Genomic DNA, 26,362 nt, shown 5'->3' with positions numbered 1-26,362 from the left:
TATTTTAGTCACAACTAATTATGTACAAGAAAAAGCCACATCCTGACTTACTACAGTAGGTACGTATGTCCAGTACATAAACATTAAAGCTGTTTTACCTAAAATGGTAACAGTCTATGTCCTCGTCCCGCAGACACACTGACAGAGCGGACTGTTGTTTGTGTCGCTCACAGCTGAACTGATGAGACAAACAAACACAAACACATATGAAACAAACAGGAGGAGATGCTTATAGAATGTTTTAAATGATATTCTATTCTGAGTATTGTTATTCGTCATTGGTAATAATGTTCATGATACATAAACATGAGCAGAATACATCAAATGCCACACAGTTCACTCGGCTACGGGTTCAACCAGAAAGCTGTTAACGTTTGCTATTAAAAGCTGAGTCCTGGGTAAAGAAATCAAACCTCTATTTGTCATATTATCAGTAGGTTTACCCAGTGTGTTGGATCTAAAGTAAATATCCAAAACCTTTAACCAATCCCAGAATGCATGAGTAAAAACACATGTGGAAAGTCCCCCACCAACCCACACCCCCTCCAATATGCAAAGACTTAAATAAATGATGATTCACAAGAAACGTTGGTTAAGAATCACTCGTCACTTCCAGCGAAGAGCTAGATAATATCAGATCTGTGTGCAGAGACTGTCCCCTTCCTTATATCGACACATGGAACTAACACAAATGTCATATTTCCATCATGTTTCCCACAAGTTGAGGTTTGATTGGAGCTTTTTTAATGACGTTATCTCATTGAGCCTTTGTCCTCTACAATGGTATAATGTCACCTGACTGGAGCATTAGTGCGACACCAGCACTAACTAACACTGGCCTAGAAGTAGTAGTGGAGGGATATGCACATAAATTTACATTTTATCTAGCCAATGTTCTGGAAATTCGGTTGAAATGTGTGCTACATTTGGATGGACGCCATGTGTCCTTGATTTCAGACAAAAGCGGACAAAAACAGGCTTCTCATTTTCAGAAAGAATCCTGTTGATTTTGGCAGCTGAAGGTTCATTTTTGGTTTGTCTTTTATTATTTTTTTGGTCTTTTATTGCCTTTTAATTGATAGTGACAGCTGAAGATGGACAGGAAAGGGGATAACACGCAACAAAGGGCCGCAGGTCTGATTCGCACCTTGGGCCTCTGCAGCAAGGACTCGGTACATGGTCACCAGCTCTACCAGGTGAGCTAACTGGGCGCCCACATACTTTGTTAAAGCTGTAGAAATTAGTTTTAAAACCAACTTGTTTTAAAACAGAAACCATTTAAAAGGGTCTTGGATATGAAATCTTTTGGCTACATAATTTAACAGGACTGAGAATTAAGCTTGAGGCTAAAAAAACATACTTGGACAAGCAACAGAGAGATTAAATTTATGCTTTATTGTGCATATTTTCAACATGTTTCACATTTACAAAAGAAAAAGATTTGAGCTAGTTAGCTAGAGATGCTAATGTTAGCAGCAAACATTAGAGCACCCTTTAATACATTACGTACATTTTTTCAGTCTGTGAAATGGGGAAGAGGGGTGTTTTAGCACTAGAATGACTGGTTCCACTGTGCATTACACTTTCTTTACTACACTGATTGTCAGGTAGTTTTGGCTGTACTGGCTCTGTCTCCAGATTATAAAGCAGTCTAAATTAATTCAGATCCTGATTTAGAAAAGTCCGTTATCTCAGCATTTTCATAACATATTCAATTTGTATGTCTGACAGTATACCTGCATAGAATGAAGAAGGGTTGAATGTTAAGTGTTTTGTTGCATATTTCCAAGCATGCACTGAAAACAGACCGAGGCTGTTTTTACCTACACCATGTGGGACTGATCTGTCCTGAAAAGATTCTCTTCAACAGTTCAACTGATTTTATCCAACATGATACCATGGGAACGCCACTTTTAATGACACTTTATGTGTAATTGCCTTTTAAGCTTTTTTTCCTGTTCTTTAACACTACAGTTACATATGCAGCATTTTATGGGTATTGGACATATGTACGCAAGTTCCAACAAATATAATAATGTACTGAAAGCTCGAGTGAAAAGCAATGTGAGAAATTAGCCACCAAGGTAACAAAAGGCCAAAAACAAGAGAGACTGTTAAAGTGTGCAGGACGTCCACCAGACACCTGTGAGGAAACACAAGAGGCGAGATCAGAAAATATCACCAACAGTTCTGAACACCAAATGTAAAAACTCTCATAGACTCGGGTTTAAAATAAGCACCAACACTAAACTGTGAGACTGAGGGTTTGGACTGTTTCCTGTGTGGTCAGTTATTTTAAAGTACTAGACATCATTTAATTCTTTCCAATGTATTTTTAGATTTTTACTCTGGTCTATCTCTCAGTAAAGAAAGAGACGGATAGTCAACAATAAAAGCAATGCATAGTAGCATCCATACAGGCATACAGCAAAACAGCCTTTAAAAATACTAGTTAAAACAAAAGCAGATACTCATCAACAAAAAAGTGATGACCTGGCAGCAGCTCCATAATGTTGGACCTTAAACATTAAAAGCACGATACCGCTTTGTTTTGAGCCTAGATCTGAGTAATATTGATGCTGAGTATTGTGTTATAATCTCAGAAAAATATTCAGGTTTTATCAAGCACAACACCAAGATGACTAGCAGATGGTTTTATATTCCCTGTTAAATCCTTGAGGTGAGGACTAATAGTTTTTGAGACTTGGTCTGGTCCAGTGACAAAGGTTTCTTTTTTGTCTGTGTTTAGTTGTAACATCCAGTGATATCCAATCTTAGCTAGCAGTAAGGCAGCAGTGTAGAGTATCCAGATTACTAACGTTGTCAGAATTACGCAATACGTAATAATACATAAAGCGGAGGGTCATCTGCATAACAATGGTAGGCAACAATCTTAACCTGATGAATAATATAACCAAAGGGGGAGAAACCTGAACAAGATGGGTTCAGGGATTGACCCTTGTGGAACCCCACAGGTGACAGTATAGTGTTATAGATATTGTGCTGCGTTTCTGTATACTGTATGTGTTGGAACAACTTTTTCAGAAAGTGGAGTTAAAATAAATTCAAACTCACAAATGTTGGTAGGCAGCCCCCATAGCATAATGTGTGAGATACAGTGAGCTGTGACTGTCACATAAGCATGTGTGGACTCTGTTGAGCTTACAGACTGTAAACTCTGAAACTAACAGGTTATAACAGTTAAAAGTTGGAATGAATACATAAAAAGTCACACTTTAGTGATAGACACTGATAGTGGTGTCAGCAGTATATCAGTGGTAGAGGATGTAGCAGTAGTGACAGTAGTTTCTGTACTAGTCTCAGTGTTTAAAGCAGGATGACTGTTAACTGTTGGACTGTATGAGGATGAACACTGATGAAAGTTCAGTTTTTACCTCTTGTTTCTCTTTGATGGAGGATCAGAGATCAGTTTCGGTTTCTGTGTGTCGCTTCTCTATCTGTCGAGCTGTCAAAGAGAGAAAATAAAGACGGAGACGGTACTTGTTTAATTTCTGTCGTTCCAACTTTCTTTGTTAGCAGAATATCTCAAAAAACAATACATTGGAGTTATAATTCGTAAATTGGTATGTTCAGTAGCACAAAACTTTTCACAGTTACAGACAAAGCTGTCAGTATAGACACACATACTCGCATACAGATTTTCTGCCATTTTATCCGATTAAAAAAAATACTTAGATGTGCTTGAAACAACAATTATGATATATGTTTTATAATTGTTTTTAAAACAGTGTTTGAATGCAGTGAGGTTTTACAAACGAATTTAGATTAAATGTGCACATATCAGCCTTGATCTGAGCTGGTTGATTTGATAACATTTTACCTATAGGTGGCGGTACAGCAACATGATGAATTTAAATGGTCATAACTACCTTAACATAAGTTTGATTCAAAAGGGATTTTGAAAATTCATCTTGGTACAAAACCAAGGTATAAATGATCTGTAGTTGTCTCTCAACAGTATCAGAATTGAGCTTCAGAACAATGTTGTTGATCATAATAGAAAGAATAGAAACTATTTACATAAAAATGTTTTTTCCTATAAAAGTTGCTATTTGTATGAGTACCGATATAAATACAGTTTACTCTCATGATACTCGTAAAAAGTACATAATCTGTACCAGCAACTTGTTTCCGGCGAGTACTTGCCAAATCCTATTGTTGATATCAAGTTGTTTCAGTTATTATAGGTAAATTTGAGTCTTTTTTTAGTTTCAAACAGCTACAACATTCACATCACTATTATGATACAAAGGTGCTGAACATTTTCTGATGAACAAAACCTCCTGCAGGTCAAACTATACTCACCTTTTCTCCAGATAATGACAGTGATGCTGATCATGATGATTAAAAAAAGTATTCCCAACACCGTACGAACAGACATCTGCCACAGGTAATCAGTATCTGGAAGACAAGAAAACATTCATAATCAGACCATCATCTATCAACAGTTACAGTCAATGTTCAGGCATTTATCTATTTGTCTTGGTACAAAAGAGCTGACACACTTTCTATAAACCTGAAGCATCTCCTTAACATAGCTGAGAGACACATGAACAACAAACATGATGAAGGCAAAATGAACAAAGGAAGCTGAAAACATCATTATTGGTCACATGAGGATGAAGGAACTGCAAGTTCAAATGTTGATTTCCACAACAATCAACAACAAGAAGACTTCAACATCGATGGTTGAATGTGAATGATGTTATTGGTTGAAAGTATAGATAAAGTAAGTTCATGCTTACATAAGAACATGTCACATTTTGTTTTACAAGAAAAAATATTATTGGATTTCAATATAAAAATAGAATTATTGATTGAGTGTTTGAAAATATTTTGCCATACATTGTTAGAGGTACAATACAACTGAGGATGTGATCTTAAAGGGTTAAAATTGCATTTTCCATTCCACTTTAAGCATTAATGAATGCAGCACATAGTTTGTGCTCAACTTCCCATGTTGAAATACCACCTTAAATATAATTTGAAGACAGCATTAAACTTGTACTCAAAGTGTGGCTGGATTACTGTACAGACCTATCAGGAAGGATCCCCAATGACCAGAACCTCTGTTTGAAGTAACTGTTACAGTAATTCTTGTTGGAAAGTCAATTAAATGACTACAGAGACACAGAACAACCAGAAAGAGACACACAAAGACTACAGAGACCAAACACCTCCTTCAGTTTGGATGTCTGGCACCTGTGTTAGACCTTTTACTCGTCGGTAGCCGGGAGCATGTTGTTTCCGTCCATTACTCTTGGTTGCATTTTAGGTTTTCAGACATATTAGCCTTTCTTTAGCATGTTTATGCACTTACACTATATCTCTTTTTATAGCATATTTTGATGGAACTGCTTTAATCTGATTTTTGCATCCAATGTGTTTTCTGTTTTTTGGTTTGTATTTGGACCAGTTTAACATTTATATCTGTTTTCATCTTGTTTGTGTGTTGTAGTCGCACCTGTATTTGTTGATGCAGTTGTTGTTGGTGTCTTGTTCCCTTCATTGTGGAGTAGAGAAAATATATATAAATATATAAAATATATATAACAAGTGAAAAATGCATCTCATAATACAGACACTTTTTGTGGCGTTTCATCGAGCTGCAGCGTTCTCACAGCAGAAACCACCTGAGCAGGATGTGTACATTACGTACTTTGTATTCTATTGATCCAGTCTCTTTACATTTATTTGCAGTCAGTATTAAATCTGCTCTCATGTCTGTACTCTAGGTCATGTTGTACCTCAGCTTTTCTCTTATTTTGCCAGTTAAAATGTCTTCTTGTGTCTCACCTCTCTCAGATGTCTCATCTTTGTTCACAGTCAGATACGCAACAGGTTTTCCATCACAGTAATAAAGTCCAGAGTCAGCAGGCTGCAGGTCTGTTATTATCAACGTGTTGTTCACAGTTGAAACATGAAACCGTCTCTGTTGTTGTATTTCAACAGCGTCTCTGCTCCATGTTGGAACATCTGATCCTCCAACATCAGGAGGACATTTCAGAGTGATGGTGGTCCTCTCTGCAGCATCAAGTCTGGTTGTTCCTGTACACAGCAAACAACACAGGACTCATATTTTATAATGTACCATCATAAACTTATCACACAGATTCAGGATAAAGTCAGAGACCATGTGAAACCGAGGAACTAACATCTGTCACCACACAGCTGTATTTTAGTTGGAAATATACGTCATCAAATAACTTCCTGAATTAGGTGTTAGATCAGAGGGAGATATCTTTTGTGTGAGAACTGTGCACAAGAAGAAACATTCAGTATAATGTTTACAATTCTCCAAAAGAAGAAGAAGACTGTGCTGAGATGTGATCAGACAGTTTTATAGATACCTTGTGTATTTTACTTCATATTAAGTGAAACTTAAAGTCCACCAAAAGGCTCTATTACAGTACCAAGAAGTAATGTGAGACACTAAAATATAATTTTGAGAAATAAGTATTTTTATATTATATATATCATACAATACAAAGTTTAATAAAAATGAAACATTTAGCTCAGAGACATGAAGAGAAAACAGGACAACTTTATTAAAGTCTGATGTTACCTGATGGGATCACCGTCAGCTCCACAGCTGGTTCATTATTACAGAAGTATCTTCCAGTGTCTGAGACAGTAACTCTACCAATGTAAAGTGATTTATCTGTAAATGAACTGTATCGTTTGCCTGGATCATTGTGTCTTATCTCTCTGTCACCATCAATTGTAAGTATGTCAACTTTAGTTCCATCTCTCTCTCTGCTCCACGTCACTTTACCCTCCACAGAGTGAGGACAACGCAGAGAGACAGGGTTCTTCTCCTCGACTATTTTATGGATTATTGCTGTAAAAGAAACAGACACATTAATAAATAAAGTTCACACTGAACTGTCAAATATAGTTATATTATTTTTTATTATTATTTTGTTATATTGTTTGTACATAAGTCAACAACCCCATACACCACTGACACAACCTTCAAGACCTCACACTATAGAGCAGACTATATATGCTGAATGAATTATTATTATTAATTAAATTCAGTTCATCCCTGCTGAGATTAACAATATAAACCAGTTGGATCCCAGTTCAGCAGAAGGAAATGTTACCAATCAGAACCTTTTACAGGTTTACAGTAATTTATTCATTTTAAAATGCTCTCACCTGAAGTGACGTTACAGCCCAGAACAAAAGCAAACAGGCAGATGTAGATGTTCACCGTCATCTTCAGACAAATGATCCGCTCACAGAACGACGTCCGACCTCTACTTCTGTCTGAGAACAGGAACTGTGTGGTTATAATGTCATAAATACACTCCTCCCATCTCAAGTCTTTCTGTGGTCGATGAACACTCTTCTCTTTTGATAGAAAGTATGAGCAGTGGAAAGTTTTAGGTACTTGTACTTTTTGTTATGCATGTGTATGAATGAGACAAAAAAGCCTCTTAGACCCAAACCTCAAACTCAACAGGAAGTCGGACATTTTGAATAGAAAACGTGTTTTCGACCATATCTTTAAGAATAAATGATATTTCATCATTTCATACTTTAATTGATCGGACGATGAGTTGAACACTGTAACTCTGGAACAGAGATTGTGACTAACATGTGACATTATGGACTCAAAGGTCATTGTGACCTCAGAATCTGTTGACTTCTACAGAATGAGTAAACAACAAACACAATGCAGGATACTTCCATCCCTCCATCCTGCCTTTGACTGCAAACAGCTGTGTAATGATGCACCATGGCCTGGATGATACATGTCACACCTCCTCTGCTCTGAGGACTGAAGCCTCCCTGCAGGTCTCACCGACACCTGCTCCATCCTCCACAACAAGCTGCTGGTGTCCCAGTCTGTCCTCACACAGCCTCACTGGACTTATGTAACAACTCCACCCCAAAGATTAACATTCAAATGAACCTTCCCTGCAGCGGGAGGGGGGGGTATCATAACTTTAATAGTCGGTGGGTTTGTTAGTGTGTGTTTGTGTTGTTGTCGTAATGCTTCAACCAGCGTCAGTTTCACTAGAACTGCTTTTTGCTGTGATAAACTGTGATTGGCTAGTGCGCATGTCATGTCCTCGTTCCTATTGGTTGCTTCTTCCTGTCAATCAAAATACGCTCTTCCGATTGGACCGAATCACCTTTAAACCCTCTCTCCGCATCGCCCTCCGCGATTGGTTGACCAGCGACCCAATCGCTCTCTCCGAATCATCCCATTGGTTGTTCGCGCCGTCAATCACACATGCCGCGCTGTGATTGGCCGCTCCGTCGCAAAAGTGGGCGGTAGTTTTCCGGAAAGTGCGTTTCCTTGTCTGTCATATGCGGAGCGAAAGGGAAGAGGCCACAGAGCGAGCAGGAGGAATCGAACCAGCGACTTTGTGACGGAGGAGTTCTCCCGTTACTCTACATTATAGATTACATTAACGCCCGGTGGCACTGCGGGACCTTCATGGTGGACGGAGCGGTCGTATTGGGTCTGTTTGTTTAAGCTCGCTGTTATCACGCTATCTGCCTGCAGCCCCCCCCCGGCCCCCCGGCCCCCGGCCCCCCCTCTGTGGCTATGAGTACGGACCTGCTCTCTGACCTGGACTGTCGGTTCTTCGCTGATAACCTCCTGACGAGCGAAGACTGGGGTGAGTTCACATTAAAGGGGGGGGGTAACGGTGTGTGTGTGTGTGTGTGTGTGTGTGTGTGTGTGTGTGTGTGTGTGTGTGCGCGCGCAGACCCGGATATGTCAGTTTATCTTTAACACAGTGGGGGTGGAAGTGTGATCACACATTAATAAAAGAGCACTCCTCCTCCTCTTCCTCCTCCTCTTCCTCCTCCTCCTCCTCCTCTGTGCACGCTGCAGAGGACTGGGGTTATTAATGTAACTGACGGATGTTTCTTTAAAGTAAAATATAAAAACGTGTGTTTATTTATTCCATATTCTGTACTGTTGTTGTTGTTGTTGTTGTTGTTGTTGTTATACATACAGACATTATGGAGTATGTTAATGGAAGAAGAGGATTTTATAGGAAATATTAGCTCAGGCGCCTTTATTAGGGGCAGAGGTCTCGCTGTGCTGACGACTCATTACAGGTCGTACTGTTTCACTGCCGTCGTTTTACAGACAGACAGACAGACAGACAGATAGACAGACAGATAGACAGACAGACAGACAGATAATATTCCAGACCAGGCCTATATTGAGAACCACACCAGGCTTGTAAAGGAGACGGGTTTACGTAATAATATCTGTACAGTTTCCGTTGTTGACAGATGAACGGTGGGACGATAATGGGAAGTTGATATTGATTACATTATTGGGACAGTTAAAATACAGTCGATTAGTTATCGGTTTATATTGATTATCATTTATTACGTGTAGGTCTGGACGCTGACTCTGAGGGTGCTCCGATCAGGATGTTTGATCACTAGAAGCAGTGAATCATAGACAATCCTCATTATTATTATTATTATTATTATTATTATAATAATGATATAACTGTGTGACGGACTACATACAGCAACCCATCAGTGTTTGTCTCTTATCTTCACGTCAGTCTGCAGGAAATGAAACCGATCATTCGCTGATAAAACCCACTCGCTGCTCTGTTTGACTCTGGTGGGCTCAGTAAATCACCGCAGTGTTTGTTTCAGTTTCCAAATCAAGAGTTCACCTCAGCATCGTCACGCATGATGGGAGAAATGATGGCACACGAGGTCACGTTGGAATGAAGCTTTCTACAACACTATAAATACTTTAATGTGTCCCTTCCAGTGCGTGGTGGTACAGCGGAGGATAACATGTCTTCAGTATTCACTCGTTCACAGCTCATGTGTTTAAACGCTGTCCGTCTCTCCGCAGATGCCTGCCTGTACCAGTGTGAGAGCATGGAGGAGGGCGAGGACGGAGACTTCAGCGGGGGGTTGAAATACGAACCGCCGGTAAGGAGACACAAAGAAAGCGTCGCTCTGGTTTCTGTCCCGCACTGAGAGTGTAACTGATGCTCAGCCTGATGTGTTAATGTCTCTGCCTAACAGTGAGGGCTGTCTGTTAGTCCCTCAGTGCGCTGCTGTGGTCTACAGTGAAATATCTTTACAAATATTGGACGGACTGCTGGGAGATTTGGTGCAGACGTTCGCGGCCTCTACAGGACGAATCCTGATGGTTTTGGTGATCCTCTGAGTTTTCATGTAGCGCCACCATGAGGTCAAAATACTCCTGAAACTGGCTAAATTCCTTCACTGCCAGATCGACAACCTCCCTGCTCTTCCTCTGCACCGCTCATAGCAACCAAAAACAATGGTTTAAAGCTTTAAAACGCGAGCTGAAAACAATCAACTCAACATTTAGCCGGCGCAGAAGTGATTATTGTTATTATTATTATTATTATTATTATTATTATTTACAGTGTCCCTTTAACCCTGTAGCTAAACACATTCACATTGTGTTGGCAGCAGCAGCTTCCCTCAGTCTGTAAACCCTCAGAGCACAGACGACGGGTCAAACAATAATCAGGCTAATTGTGTGTAACAAGCGTGTACACACACACACACACACACACACACACACACACACACACACACACACACACACACACACACACACACACACACACACACTCACAGGTTAACATACTAACTAATCCAACCGTTGTTTGACCTAATTTTCCTCCCCCTTGTTTTTCCTCCCTCTCCTCTCTCCCCCTTTCCCTCTCGCAGTTTGACAATGACCTCGTGCTCACCCTCGATCCGGACAACCCCACGTCGCCATGGCGCCACCTTGACGACAACCTTCTCACAGGTACAGACCGGCCAGCCCGCGGGGGCGCTCGCTGGGAACCTTACACCACCTTCGTCTCAGACTGTCTCTGAAACATGAGACGCTTCATCCTCAATCCTGTCCCTACAGTCCCTACAGTCCCCACAGTCCCCACCGTCCCCACAGTCGCTGTGTCTTTGTGCGGTTTTACTCGCTGGAGTCAAGAAGTTGTCCAGTAGTACATTTTCTAAATACAGATTTGATCCTGGAGAGATCGTGTTTGAGGAAGAAAGCTAGTTTGTATTTTTATCGTCAACAAACAGCGTGTTACTCCGTCTCTAACAGTCTCTGACTTCCTGTCTGTGGCTCTCAGCTCGAAGTCTGTGGTTCCTACTGATAAAGTTAATCTTTGAAAACACAAATAGCTTCATGAATAGAATAAACTACTGTGTGTGTGTGTGTGTGTGTGTGTGTGTGTGTGTGTGTGTGTGTGTGTGTGTAATGGCAGTGGGACTCATTGATGTGTTTGATCGTTTTTTGGAGCGGTGGCGCTCTCTCAGGCTTTGATCCACTAATAATAATAGTTGTTAGTGGATACGTTCATTGTTTGGTTTTGGGGTGAACATGAGCTTTGATGATCAGAAGATAAACACAGGATGTCACCAGACGGATCCTTTAGCAGCAGGAACAGAAATAAACTTCCCTCCTGATATTACGTTGCTTTATCTTTAATATCAGACAGTAATAGTATTAGTAAAAAGGTTCATTTGTCCTTACACTGTCTCAGTCCTTTATTACGGAAGAAGCTTTTACTTTAATTCACTTGTGTGAAGATTGCCAGCAACTCTCATTATTATTATTATTATTATTATTATTATTATTGTATATATTATTTCCACACGCTACTTAAAATGAATGTCCACTGTCTTACTGAAGTCTCACAGCAGAGATAAAGTGAAGCCTTTTGGTAGCTTTGTTCGCTCTCAGCTCTGAGTATACACTGAAAATGAATCCAGCTATTATACACAGCCCTGGCTCTGTAACCGGGAAGTGGATCGGACCGAGCCACACGGCACACGGTTACTTCCTAGTTTGCCAACACATGCTGTTGTTGTGATGCTAGCGAGTAGCAGGAGGGTTGAGTATCGCTGTCTGGAGCTGCACATCATTACCTGTTCATTAATATGGTGTTATTAGTATTACTGTTACCAGTCTGGGTTCTGAGGTTGTAAATGATTCATTATTAGAACCTGAAACTCCTCTGCTGCCACTTTGACGTCACATGACCTCAGTCTCTTGATGTTTGTGCGTCTCTTTTCTCTGAAGGGGAAACTCCTGTGATAAAAAATGAAATGACCATCACTCAACCATTACCAGTGGAAATGTGTAAGTTGTCCAGTTTCTTTTAAGAATCCTCTGTTGAACAGAAACAGATCTTCCTTCGTACTCTGATTGTTTGTGTGTCCAGTGTTCCAGGTGAAAGCGGAGCCTCCCTCTCCCGCATCCTCGCTCGGGTCCGACTGCTCGGCGTCCTCACCGGACCCACAGGTGTGTGTTTACCTGAGTGCATGAAGGTTTATTTCCTCTCTTGTGCATCATGTGAAGGATAGAACTCTCCGTCTTCTCTCCCGTGCAGATCACAGTTAAAGGTGAAAACCCTCCGACTCCTCCCTACATGTACGGAGACGTGCTGTCTCCTCCGCTGGGGTCGATGGAGATCACCGTGGCAACAACAGCCGTACCTCCACAACAGACACAGCTACAGACGCCGCTAACGACGCAGATCCCAGCAGTCATCAGTGGAATACAGACGCAGGCTGCAGGTCGGTCACCAGCAGAGGGTCTGAGGTTGCTGCTGTGTTTCTCTACTCTTACTGTTGTGAAAGGCTGAAAGTAGAAGCAGCTGCCGGTGTGGTGACGGTGGTCAGATGTGTTGTATTGGAGGAAAGAGGCTTTAATATTTTTTTTTATTTTTGCTTTGGTGGCATTTGCTGCTGTTCATATTCCCTCCTTACTGACCCGCAGTACTACAACCCTGATGGATTGGCTGGACTGGCAGCAGAATGAGGTTGTTCTTGAACTCAGTGTTTTTTGACGGATGGACTGATGGATCAGAGGACTTTAGTATTGCGTCTGTGTGTGAGAGACAAAAGAAGAGAGGGATCACTTTGTTATTGAAATGGAGCCTCAGGCTGTTGTTGGTTTTTAGTTGAGACTGCCACACCTCCACTTATTTTCACTTATTTATTTCTTTACAGAGACACTGCTCCTTGATTAGCATCACAGTGACTGCGCTCATGTTTCAGCTGTTGTCCCTGAGTTAAATTAACAATAAGAAACAACATCTAAAATTAGAACAGCGTGAAGCAGAGGAGTGAAGCAGATGAGTGAAGCAGAGGAGTGAGGCAGAGGAGTGAGGCAGAGGAGTGAGGCAGAGGAGTGAGGCAGAGGAGTGAAGCAGAGGAGTGAAGCAGCATCTTGTAAAGTAGGACATGAACAATGCAGACAATACAAAAACAATCTTAATCAGACATTCAGTACAAGCAGTTAAAGGATCTGTTGTCAGAAATGGAATATAATATTCATAGCTATATTTCCATTAGTGTGTAGTCACCTGAAAAAGAGAATAATGTGTTTTTGTTACCTTTTAGAATTAGTTTTGATCTACAGACGGGTTCTATGGAGTCTGCAATGTTGAACCACCCAACAGACAAACACTCGCTCTACATACGGTCTTTCATACATTGCGAGGCCACCGTAGTTTCTCCTCCACACTCGGTTGAGTCCAGTGGTTTCAGTTAGTCTTAAACTGCAACTTCACCTCTAGATGCCGAAGAAGAATGAAGATTTTATTTAGATTTCTCAGTCTTCATGGTAAACACTTCCTGCATCGACAAATCAAAGACCCACAATCCTAATGACAAACATTTACTGACACATATAAAACCAGCTCAGTAGCTTCATATCTGATGGACTGAGATGAAGCATGTGAAATATATAGAAAGATATGTCTTATATAATAAAATGTATAGCAACAAAGGCAGCATGACAACGTCTGCTGACGATATCTCAGGGTTCACACGTGGAGGTTAAGTGTAGCGTGAGTTTGACAGTCAGGTTGTTAAGTTGTTTGAGCCTGAAGGGAAAACTCTGGATTTACTGGTTGTTTCAGTTTCAGAGGTATTCAGTACAGTCCTCACCCCAGGACAGACCCACAACCTGGGGAGGGTTACTGTCTCATCTGGTGAGAGAATGATGGTTAACTCTGCTGCTGCTGTGGGAAAAATACTCCTTCACTAATACTAATACAATAATGTATAAAATACTCCACTACAGACTTTTTAAGTATTGGAAGTAAAGATTTTCAGACTTTTATCTTTGGATCTTTTCACCTCTTTGGGTCTCAAACAGTTAAACATTGAGAGAAGTAATGAAACTGTGAACAACTTATAAACATCTGAAACATGTTGAGGAGCCACAACTAAACACTGCATGAATGTGAGGGGTCACAAAGGTTGTAAAGCACTGGCTTAATGTTTAACAATGTATTGTATTTTAGACATTGTGAAACAAACGTAGAGGAGTAAAATGTCCAGTAAGTAGCAGACAATGGAAATACTACTTCAGTATAAGTACTTGAGTTAAAGTACGTAGTTGTGTTCCAGCTCTGCTCTGCAGCTCAGAACCTGGAAGGAGAGCAGAAAGTGTGTGAGTGGTTGAGAGAACAGCAGCTCCAGTAAACACCGTGGTCGTCTTTCTTTGTGTGTATGCAAATGATTCAAGAGTGTGTGCATGTGACGCAGCGCTCGCCGTCTGCAAACAGCTATTTACATAACTCGATCATTGCATCAGTTCTGCGAGGGTTTCCACTCTGAGGTCACAGCCTGAGTCACTGTGGACGGCTGCAGTGTTTCTACAGCGGCTCCGTCTGTTGTCTAAGATCTCAGCGTCCTACGAAGGCTGAGCTGACGGCGTCTAACTGACTTCTGTTTGTTCTTCCTGAAGTTCTGCCGAGTTCGGCCACAATAAAGGCCAGCACCATCCTGAGCACCAAACCCCCCATCCAGCCCAGACCAGTGTGTGTCACCACCCTCCCCGTCCCCCAGACCCCCGCACCGGCCAAGACCCTCATACTGCAGGGCCTGCCCCCCATGGACCAGACCAGACCTGGTAAGAGGGCAGAAATACACACACATCATGTGTTCTGTTTCTTTGTGTGTTTGGATGTGAAGGAGCTCGTACTGTACTCGATGTGTTATATAATCTGTGGCTGTGAGGAGGTTTGTGTTGAGGACAAATGAGATTTACAGGTTTTAACCTCTCTTTCACAAACGGTCCTCACACGCAGATGGCAGATAGATTTGTCCTTCAGTGGTTTCTCATGCAAAACTGCATCTAGCATTATTAATCAGCTCAGATTTTGAGCCTTTTTTAACCTTTTGAGCTTCATATTGTAGTCAGGAAGTCTCGGCTCCTGCATCGGTCAGACGCCACCTTCGTGTTTCCTTTTGGTGGCTTAACACCGGGAATGTGTTGGTACATAGACACTGCATAGAAAGCAACAAACAGTGGTTATGATAGGTAAAGTGAGTCAGTGGCCCTACGCTGTGATTCCAAATCCAGACACCTGGCAGCCAAACCCTGACTTTACCCGTATTTGGTGCGTGGTTGCTGTTCATTTTGAGCCCTGGTCCAGTGTGAAGCTTGTTTTTCTTAGTGAAAATTACAAAATGAATGCGAGAAGTAAATAGTTATATTATAATGTTGTTAATCGCAGGTTGCAAATTTGGTAGAAATGGATCTCAACAGCTGGTTCCATCCACCACTTTGGTTCAGTTAAATATCCGGACATGTATTGAATGAACTGAAGTGAAATTTGGTTCAAATATTGAAGATGCTGCTGACAGATAAACAGTAGCAGCCAATAGTTGGAACATGCATGTTGAAATGCTGAATTTAGGCGTTAAATGGTGACTGTACAGAAGATAAAATCTTTTAAATTCAGATACCAACAAGGTCTCTCTCTGGCACCAACAGAACTTCATAAATCCCAGCCCTAAATTAGCAAAGTAATCTATAATCTTGTTAATTCAGCAGCTCTAACTATCAGTTCATTGGGAATTGAACCTTTACCTCCAGCAGTACCAGAGCAGTGATGGTCCGTCTCTTCCTGTCTTTCCTCCTCCAGTCGTCTTGTCTCCGTCGGTCTGCCTCGGTTCGGCTCCGGCCATCGTCAAAATGGAGCCCGTCTCTCCCAGCATCCCCCAGCACTGCTCCAGCCCCACGGCTCCGCCCACCAGCAAACCCATTGTCCCGGCGTCGACGACGTTACCCGGCAACAACTCCAACGACATTGACGTGAGTAGGCTGGACGTATTTACTCACACGGATCAAACCTCAAACAGATATCCGCCCCTGGTGGAGTGCCACGCCTGAGTTCATTGTCTTAGTTTGGACAATAGGAACACGAGGAATGTTTACCAAAGGGATCTAGTGTTGAATGAAAAGGATTAAGTGATCAAATATTATTATTATCTTCACCTCTGTTAAATCCTCTCATTGTTTTAGTATTAGGAAATGTCTTATCTGTTGTGCCTGTGCACTTTATCTGTTTCACCGTGGGAGAGTGAGAAACGTCCTCTCCATTCCTTTCTATGTCTGTTGCATATGAAGTAATTGACATTAAAGCTGACTTTGACTTTGACTTGTTAATAAGGACCGGGCCAAGTAAAGAAAGCTTCCCACTTTTGGCCACAGTAACTGTCTGCTGTTGGGTCTTAAAGGCAGGAATACCCACCTACAGCAGGGACGAGGCTTTCCTCCAGGTTGTTTAGGTGGTTTCTGTTGCTGTTGCAGCTCCAGTTACGACAGAAAGACCCCCCAGATTTCCCAGAAATGTTTGAGGTTAGAAATCTTCTCAAGTTAAAAAATAATTGATTGTTGTTAGCATTTAAAACTCTAGATCATCTTTATCAATCAGGAATAATAAATATAGGAAAAGAAGTTAACACAGCAGTATGTTCAGTTCACAGGGAGGATCCACCTGCAGCCTCTTATATAATGGCTGTGCTATGAGAACCCTCAGGCTGTTGCATTACTTCAAACAACAGCTGAACTTCATCCTCCCTCCACCCAACCTCCTCCTCCTCCTCATTGATTCTCCAACACATCTCCTCTTTTTTCCTTCTTCCTGCCCTTTCTTTCCTTCATCTTCCTCCAATCCTCCTCCTCCTCCTCCTCCTCCTCTTCCTCGCGCAGATGAAGGTGCTGAAGCGGCAGCAGAGGATGATAAAGAACCGGGAGTCGGCCTGCCAGTCGAGGAAGAAGAAGAAGGAGTACCTGCAGAACCTGGAGGCTCAGCTCAGGGAGGCCCAGCAGGAGAACGAACGTCTCCGCAGAGAGAACCAGACACTGAGGGAGAGACTGGCTGGGAAAGAGGTGCGGGCTCTTCATCCTCTTCATCGTCCGTTTTTCATCTGCTGCTGTGCAATTAAAACTATTGTACACTTACATATGAGTGCTGCTGACTTGATTCACAGTTTCCATCAAACTCTTTAAACTTTAAAGTTGAGCCCTCCCAAGAGGAATCAATAAATGAGGAAGAAAGGAGTAAATATCTCTTCTGAAGCTGTGATTAAAGCAATAATTGCACTGATTTCCCTGCAGAGGGACAGCTGCTGCTTTTAAATTCAATTAACAACAACAGGTTGAACAGGAGGAAATAACTGCAGGGAGAGAGCAACCTGTAAAACCAGATGATGGTAATCTGTGGGAGAGTCAGACACTGCAGGCCAGTCTGCGAGCAGGTTGTTTAATAACCAGTGCAGACACAAGGAATATATATAATGTATTTTTAAAATCAAACTAACTTCAAACTGCTGGTTTACACATACACATTCAGAATCTGTGTTTAAGTTTCCTGTTGATGTCTTTCAGGGCAGCGACTCAGCGAGCAACAAGCGAGCCGTGTGTGTCATGGCCGTCCTGCTGTTCATGACCTTCAGCTTCGGACCCGTCAGGTATCCTGATACAGCTGTTCATTAGACATCTTAAAACGCACTCTTGCTTTTTCATGATTACAGAATCAGAACACAACAATTTCGGGCTCTCTGACTGAACCTCGCTGTTCTTCTTCACTGCAGCATCACAGACAGGAAGCTGTCGGGCCTACAGGAAGGCGTGGTGTCGTACACGGGACGGCGTCTGCTGGAGTTTGAGAAACAGCGGTATCAGCAGCAGCAGCAGGAGGCGGCGGCGGCGGCGGCTCAGCCTGCGAGCACAGTGGAGGACAGGACGGAGACGGAGGAGGAAGCAGGGGACGAGGCTCCAGAGTCAGACCAGTTCAGGTGAGACGAGTAAACCAGAAATCTTTTAATGTCTGAAGTGAATCCATCCTGTTCCATTAGTTGTCTCCTCTGTTGAACCCATCTGGGGACGGTGTGTGGCATTAGTTTATGCTACATACAGTACGTGTCCCTATACAGATAAACAATAAAACAAATTGAATTAGCATTAAATAATCACCAGAGTCTGATCTGATACTTAAGTTTTCCTAAATTACACAATCAGAATCAGAAATACTTTATTGTGTTACAGTTGCTAATGTGCTAAACAAAGAGAATTCTAAGAAATAGTAATAAGAAGAACGTTAATATATGTGCATTGTATTACAATACATAACAATATATAATGAAAATGGAGAAATATGAATAATAAGTGTGCGGAAATATGTTCATTATACTACAGTGTATAATAATGATAATATATAAAGAATAAGAATGTAAAATAATGTAATATCAGTGTGCTAATACTAATAATAGGACAGATCCATGAATAAGTGTGCCAATGGAAAGAAAAGAAGCGTATAATTGCAGTGTTATTAATTAATGAGTGTTTGCACGTGCAGAAAGTCAATACTGAACCCTAAAAGAGCAGATTTAATCCTCAGAGCTGCAGACTGATGCTGTAAATGATCACAGAGGAGATAATGCCGTTAATTAAGAGCCGATGCTGGAAAGTGTTGATTCTCTACTGAGGAGCTTTAAACAGGAGCTGAGGGAACCAGTAAACACCGTCCAGAGCTCGGTGAATGATTGATGAAAGCAACTCCAGCCTCTCTCTAACACGTTCCACTGCACTCACAGATAATCACTTTCCCTCCACAGGTGATCACACCATCGGCAATGCAGACAAACATGTTTACAGCGGCCAACGTAACTGGCTCTCAAACTGTCACCTGCTGCACACACACAGTGATTTACTTACTGATGGTTTCTCTTTTCACTGTGTGTGTGTGTGTGTGTGTGTGTGTGTGTGTGTGCGTGTGCGTGTGCGTGTGTGTGTGTGTGTGTGTGTGTGTGTGTGTGTGTGTGTGTGTGTGTGTGTGTGTAGGAACCTGAGCGATGTGTTCAGTGACATGAAGGACTTGGTGCTGCAGGACATCGATCGTTACTTCTCCTCCTCAGACTGCAGACAGTTCAACCGCTCCGAATCTCTCAGGTCAGTCCCTAAAACCTCTTTTTCATTCCCTCCCTACTTCTTCTCCTCCTTCATCTCCTCCTCACCCTCATTCACCTCTTCAGACTCAGAATGAACTTAACCAAACTTTTTATTCTCCTCTAATGACAATAAACATTTATTGGTTCATTTACACATCAGCAATAAAATATTAAACTTCCACCCTTCCTTATTTCCTTCCTTCTGTCCATCCATACAAGTTAGATGTAAATGTACAGGATGATGATGTAAGGAGCTGGCAGTTAGGAATGAGCAACTTAATATGATATTAATAAATTAAATAAGTTAACAAATGAGAAGCTAAGATTAAAATTCTACTAGAAAATGATTTATTTACTGAATCAACCTCTGCTGGCTCTTCCTGTCCTCCATCCATCCATCCATTAGCAGTCAGGAATACATATACAACTTCTGTAGTCTCAGTTTAATGTTGATCTCTGTCTAAGCTGAGCTGTTGGTGTTTTTCAGGCTGGCAGATGAGCTCAGAGGTTGGGTCCACCGGCACCAGATCGACAGGAAGAAGTCCGGAGGGAAACCAAAAGTCGCCAAGAAGGCCAAAATCGCTCAGGTCCAGTCAACAAAAAAGCATACATATAGTCTATATAAGATGGGTTAAATACACTTTATTTATGTTCTAGTTCTACTTTATGTTCTCTTCCCTTCAGAACTTAAACTAATCACATTATCAGAGATCATCAAGGTTTCATATTAATCCTGTTTCTGTCTTTTCTCTTGCAGAAAGCTCAGCTGAGGAAGACAAACTTCTCCAGATACCTGCCGATCCAGACTCACCGCTCCATAGAAAGGTTGGTTACACTCAGCAACAACACACATCTGAAAATATATGAAAGATATTCTGTAATTCCCCCTTAAAGAGCTCGTTCAGTCATTACATGAGTTGTCAGAAATGCAAACTGCTGTGAAACTGAAATCGAACAGAAACTGAGAAACAACACAAGTCGTGTTTCTGTGGTTCTGTGCAGTGAAGGTTAATAATGGGGTTGAACTTGTTGTTTCTGTGTGCAGTCAGCTGCAGGTGCTTCCTGGTCCCGAGGTCACCTACAGCGACTTCCTGGACGCCATCGACCGCAGAGAGGACACGTTCTACGTCGTCTCTTTCAGACGGGTACGAGGAGTTGCTCCACAGCTCAGTCCTGACAAACCAGAAAGACAGTTAACTGAGCTGTCTGTGTTCTCTCTTGTGCTCACCTTCCTCCGTGTGTTTGCTGTAGATTGATCTCAGTAAAGGTTGTTGGTTGGTTGGTGGTTGGTTGGAGACTTATTCAAGCACCCTGTACTTTAACGTGTCTCCTGTGTGTCTCTACAGGATCACCTGCTGTTACCGGCCATCAGTCACAATAAAACCAGCAGGCCTAAAATGTCTCTGGTGATGCCGGCCATGTCTGTGAACGGTGAGTCTGATTATTAAACACATCACAGCCTGTCCTTTCAAAATAAGAGCTGCAGAGATGTTTAATATTCACATATGAGCTCAGACTGCAACTACTAACTAATTTTTGGTTTCACCCATATCATTTTATATTTCCTTTAGCAAAGTATATATATATTTTTTATTTTTTTACAAAGACATGATATATTTGTTCTTGTATACTTATATTTATTAATTGCCTCTCCCTCCAAACACTTTTTCCACCTCCTTTCTCTCCCCCCTTTTCTACCTACATCCCCCCTCACTCTCTCTCCCCCCTCCCTCAGAGAGTCTGTATAACTCCTCTCAGGGTTACGAGATGATGATGCAGGTGGACTGCGAGGTCATGGACACCCGCATCGTCCCCATCAAGTCCTCCGCCGTCCCGCCGTCTCTCCGCGACCCCCCTCCGCCTCCCCCCTCCTCCCACCATAACTCCCACCATCAACACGGCAACCACACCTCGCTGCGAGGGCGCCACCATCATCACCCCTCCTCTTCCTCCTCACCATCCTCGCCATCGCCTCAGCAGCAACCTTTACCCGCCCGCCGACGGACAGCGGAATTTTTAATCAGCCAATCAGAAGGGGTCTGATGAGGCGTTGCCATGGTGATTTGGACAGAAGAGAAGGATAAAAACGGATATCTTTAAAAATGACTTCATCATCCCAACGACAGGTAACACATACACGTCTCTTCTTCCTGAAAAACAACAAAAAGTTCCTGTCGCCAAACACAACGTCCTCGTTCCGGTAGAAGATAATGTCCTAATATATAAGAATATATTGGTAGAAATGAAAGTGGGATGCAGACACGGCAGCACACTGCACTTAGAACCAGTGCTGCGTTTTAATATTTAACAGTGACAATGTTTGAATGAAGTGCAGAGACAGGAAGCTGTCGGGCGGTCCACCACCCGGCTCGGCCCACAGGTGGCGCCACCGGGCTGCACAGTTACGGTTTAAAACCTCTCCAGAGATCAGGATCCATATTTTTCTGCCCTTTTTGCCCGTCAGAGTGAAATCAGCAATAACCCAGTTTATGAATCATGGAGCTCGTAGCTGTGCAGCTCCAGCAGGTCCTGCTCCTCCTCCTGACTCTCCCACTCTCAGTCGTGGTTTCTGTGGTGTTTGCATTTGTATATTTGTGTTGTTGTGGGAATTAGACTACATGTAGAGAGTACGGTATCAGGACTGACGGCTGCTGCCTGAAGTCGGATCTAAAAGTTGGCTGGAAGGAGAGATCCTCTGCTTCTGGAGGACGAGACAGAAAACTAAATATCAGTCTTTATTATTTATTAAAGGATCATATAAAATAAACATTTACAATATGGATCCCTTAAAGTTTGTTATCAAAGAATTGTGTAGTGAGCAGGACATTTTACAAACTTTAAATGGAGACTAAATGACCTCAAATACGTCTTTTATTTTAATTAATTAACATACAGCCGAAGCTTATTATAATATATCAGTTTATTTCAGTTCCTGGCAGCTGAACATTTTGAGTTACAGGTTTTTGTTCATGTGGTTTTTATTCACACATCTCAGAGGAGCTGCAACAGCTTACAGTGTAAAACAAATCTCAGAATACAAACAATTAGACAATTGATTAATTAGTTTGTTTATCATCAGAAAAAGAAGCAACTCAGTCAAATATCAACACACAGACACATATTCAGACCCAGTGTCACTCACACTTTCCAACAATATCACTCTCTCTGACGTCCATCACAGATAACCGTCCATTAATCTGCTCAGAAACCACTGGAAACATTGGATCATTGGACACTTTTCTTCAGTATCAGAGTAATCCAGTGATTTGAACATTCATGGGTACACTGCAAACAGGAAGTGCTAATAGATCGTTTGGCGTACTTTAAAGTCGCCAGTTTACCAAAATATAAACAGATATAAGCGAACAGACAGACAGACAGACGGAGCTGGAAGTGAAAAATGTTCGGCATCATTCCACAAATCTGTTATCAAGATCAACTCAGCTGAGCCCAGGAGAGATTATATATAATAATAATAATAATAATAATAAAATAATAATAATAATAAATGATTATATGTTTATCATAATGTAATATGTTAGAATACGGAGGTTAAAATAAAAAGTCTTAGTGCCTTGCTCATGGACTCTTCCCAGGACCACTTCAGATCTGACTTCCTGTTGCATCCGTCAGATTTATTCATGTTTATTTTCTTTTGAAGAGAATTCCTGTTGTTGTTTTGAATGGAGGATTATTTAATATCTGTAAATATCAGTGTTTACTGTAGATATTTTGTTTGTCACTTTTTATATTTTTTTTATTTCTTTTGTCTTTTGACAACAAAAAGTCAAACAATAAAAAAAGAATAAAGTCCTGGAATAATGAGGCATTGGGGAAAAACAGACTGATGTTGAATTTTTATATTTTTTATTCTTGTGTTCCGTTCAGTGGACCAACCAGCTTCACTCGCTCATAACTCAGGATGTTCTGTCCTGATATATTTATGAAATTAATACGCAGATTTTTTTTATTGTACAGAATAAACTACAGTTCCTCCTGTAACGACACTATATGATCAGTTTGGTTGTAAAAAAATTACTGAAACCTTCCCAGAAAAGATCTTTACTGCCAAAACAAGATAATAATCGAGCCTTTGCAGACGATGTAATATTTTCTATTGTAAAAAAATTGTCGAACTTTCTGCTTTTTCTTCTGACCAAAACAATGTTTCAGATTATTTCCGTCTTCCTTATCTTGTCTTTCTGTCTTTGCCACTCGTGTCAGTTTCCAGCCTTAGAGTTTGAAAGATGCGTCCATTTATCAGAAGAAGCTGTTGAGTTACATTATGGGAAATGTAGGATCCAGTGGTTTTGGGGTGTCACCTCTTTAATTCCTCTACTTTATGGAAGTAAAATACTACAGTTCAGTTCCCTCTTCAGAGTTCACAGGTTTAAAGCAACAAAAAGCAAAGATTGACAATCAAAGAATTAAAATTTGAGGTTTACCACTTAATTATTTGCCGTATCGTAAAAGAACTACCTGAATATTTTGTATTTGTTAATACAAAGTGTGAGAAAAACGAGATTCAGTAAGAGAATAGTTGGAGGTTTTTTAAATGCACTTCTTGGTTTGCCCGCCAAAAGTTCACCATTTTCCTGAAAGTTAAGAAATACTCTGACACATGAACCTCAGTAAAACGGTGAATTGTTGTTTTTACACTTTTTGCACAGATGAATCTAACGAGAGATAACCTGTTAATTAGTTAATGAGAATAAGATTTTAGCCGTTTGTCTGTGGATTTTGTTTCCTGTGGACAGAGCCAGGCTAGCAGTTTCCCCCGTTTCCAGTCTTTATGCTAAGCTAAGCTAACAGGCATCACATCTACTGTACAGACATGAGAGTGGTGTCAGTCCGACTATCACTTTAAAGCCCCTACAAGGAACTTCCATGTTATGTTGATTCTGGCGCCCCCGTGGACAAAAGCGGTAGTGTGTCTACCGCCACGTTTCATTGATTCCAAGGGGAAGCCGATCGATAGAGTCCGATAGAAATATCCAATCTTTTCACAAACGTTCTTGTTTGTTTAAAAGCTCCGTGCAGTACCTTTAACTTTTTTACCAACTTGAAAGCAGATCCAAAAATGTAACCGCCTGCAGAACCCCGACCCTGCTCCTGTAAAACCAGAGGAGATGATGATGATGATGATGATGATGATGTCTTCTTGCTCCAGTCGCTCTCTGTTTGTTTCCTTTTGTGTTTTAGTGTGTGAAGTGCTTTGTCGTCTGTCGTCTCCAGCCTGCTGCTCATCATTTGTGTCTGAAGAAAAATGTAAAAATATGAATACAATTTCCTTTTTTTATTATTTTTTATACTGTTTGAATTTGTTACTTTTTGTGTAAAGAAAAATGCAAAGATGGTAAAAAAAAAAAATGAAGTGAACTGTTGTGTTCACAGAGTCACGTTCTTATAAAACACCACTGTTTGTTTTCTGGTTAAAGTTCGTAAAGATCAACGTTTCCCGTCTGGTTTGTGGTTCTTAACTGAAAAACCTTTTTACTCCCTGTTTTAAACGATGCAGGAAATGTAACATTGTCTGTAGTTGGGTATCAAGTGAGCTGCAACAGATCGTTACTTTTATTATCAATTAATTTGTCGGTTATTTTCTCGGTTAGCAGATGAATTTAGGTTGTAACTAACTATGTACCGACACTTTGCTGATACACTTATACCACTTAACCTTAACGTTAGTTCAGAGATATTTTAAGCAACTTTAACAACATTAGCAATTTAATTTGTTACAAATTATATAAATAAAACATGTTTTCAAAGTCATTGTTAGCACGGTAATGCTATTAGTGCATCCCTAGTCATAAATGTAAGAAAATATATAAATACAATTATTAAACTTAAATTTAAATTACATTTATTAAAGCTGCAATAAACAACTATTATTTAAAAAAAACAAACTTTTTGTCCTCTCGGCTCTGATTGGTTGTTTTTGTTCAGGTGATGGATTCTTGCAGATGCCATTAGGAGCCACTAGGAGGAGCCAGAGGAACCTGATAGTTTCACAAATTATCTGTCACACGTTCTGCTGTCAGGATGCTGTGAAATTTTCAGTAAAAAGGGTTATTTTATTTATTATAAAAGTTCCCTGCTGCAGCTTTAACGTGTTGATTTTGTGAAGACGAAGCAGAAAACCAGCAGATATTCACTTTTGAGCAGAAACCACCAGTGAACCTATCAGAATAGATGCAGATTAATTTTCAATCAGTTAATGAACTAATAGATGCTTTACAGCTGAAATGAATAATAAACAAGAACTCAAAGTTGAATCAGATACTGTTTGATTTAAATTGTTATTGTGTGAATTTGTGTTAAAGACGCGATATGAAACACAAACTCAGCACAAGTAAAATGTGATTGTGAGCCAGAATTTTAGTTTGAGATCCAGTTAAGAACCACTGACCTCTGAGTGGAGATATCAGATCTTCAGCTTGTTTCTGGCTCCTTTAACTTTCCGCCGTATAAACACACAGCTGAGTGTGTGAACGCATGTGCCCTGTGGTGACTAAAGGTAACCATGTAAATACGATACAATACGCCTTTTTGTCCTTTTTGTTTTTTTTTTTAAAATGGAAAAAAAATCATAAATATGTAAATAAATCTTTCTAATTCCCTCTGATGATATTTGAACTGCTGCCGTTTATGTTTGTATGAAATGAAGCGTTGACTTTGATAAAGATATAATAAAGTAACGCTCAGTGCTCCTGTTGTTTGTTACACACTCACCAACATTGTTAGCAGGCCGAGCAATACCTGTTAAGGAAGAATAGAAAGGAATAGTTTTCTTTCTATTAATCATTGTCCAGGAATTAGAGACAAAATCAATCTGCAGTCAGTTAAAACAAGAAGTAAAGTAAGTGTTCAGCTCTGTGAATGGAGGGTGTCATTTTGGACCACCATGTTTGTACAGTAGCCCAGAACCCAACACTTAGAGAGGGGAGCAGTATTCAGTTGGTTGTCATTGTATCTCAGTCTCAACAGTCCTTTGGGTCGATCAGAGGATCCCTCAGACCGACACCCCAACAACAGCTGCTCTCTATCAGGGTGGATAGAGAGAGGAACTGATACAGCCGGACAGAAACTCTCT

The 26,362-nt window shown here is 40.9% G+C and overlaps 2 protein-coding genes across 2 annotated transcripts; one reads left to right on the top strand and one right to left on the bottom strand.

Moving 5' to 3' along the window:
- Positions 1-1,374: 1,374 nt before the first annotated feature.
- Positions 1,375-8,656, bottom strand: LOC127358068 (uncharacterized). The gene is made up of 8 exons (XM_051390960.1): positions 8,609-8,656; positions 7,183-7,293; positions 6,587-6,862; positions 5,818-6,069; positions 5,486-5,524; positions 4,327-4,422; positions 3,396-3,466; positions 1,375-2,143 (listed from the first exon to the last, which is right to left on the bottom strand). Exons 2-7 carry the CDS (start codon positions 7,241-7,243, stop codon positions 3,420-3,422), a joined length of 771 nt encoding a protein of 256 aa, XP_051246920.1. The 5' UTR covers positions 7,244-7,293; positions 8,609-8,656; the 3' UTR covers positions 1,375-2,143; positions 3,396-3,419.
- atf6b (activating transcription factor 6 beta) lies at positions 8,560-25,967 on the top strand. The gene is made up of 17 exons (XM_051390740.1): positions 8,560-8,657; positions 9,875-9,954; positions 10,732-10,813; positions 12,098-12,157; positions 12,240-12,319; positions 12,408-12,594; positions 14,777-14,941; positions 15,960-16,129; positions 17,030-17,209; positions 17,708-17,790; positions 17,914-18,117; positions 19,163-19,270; positions 19,757-19,856; positions 20,027-20,094; positions 20,315-20,414; positions 20,616-20,700; positions 21,005-25,967. The coding sequence occupies exons 1-17, from the start codon at positions 8,585-8,587 to the stop codon at positions 21,310-21,312; spliced, it is 2,133 nt and encodes a 710-aa protein (XP_051246700.1). The 5' UTR covers positions 8,560-8,584; the 3' UTR covers positions 21,313-25,967.
- The last annotated feature ends 395 nt before the right edge of the window (positions 25,968-26,362 follow it).

This window comes from Dicentrarchus labrax, unplaced genomic scaffold (assembly GCF_905237075.1).
Source record: "Dicentrarchus labrax unplaced genomic scaffold, dlabrax2021, whole genome shotgun sequence".
Lineage (NCBI taxonomy): Eukaryota > Metazoa > Chordata > Actinopteri > Moronidae > Dicentrarchus > Dicentrarchus labrax.
Note: the sequence above shows the minus strand (reverse complement) of the source record. Positions and strands in the feature narration are given on the sequence as shown.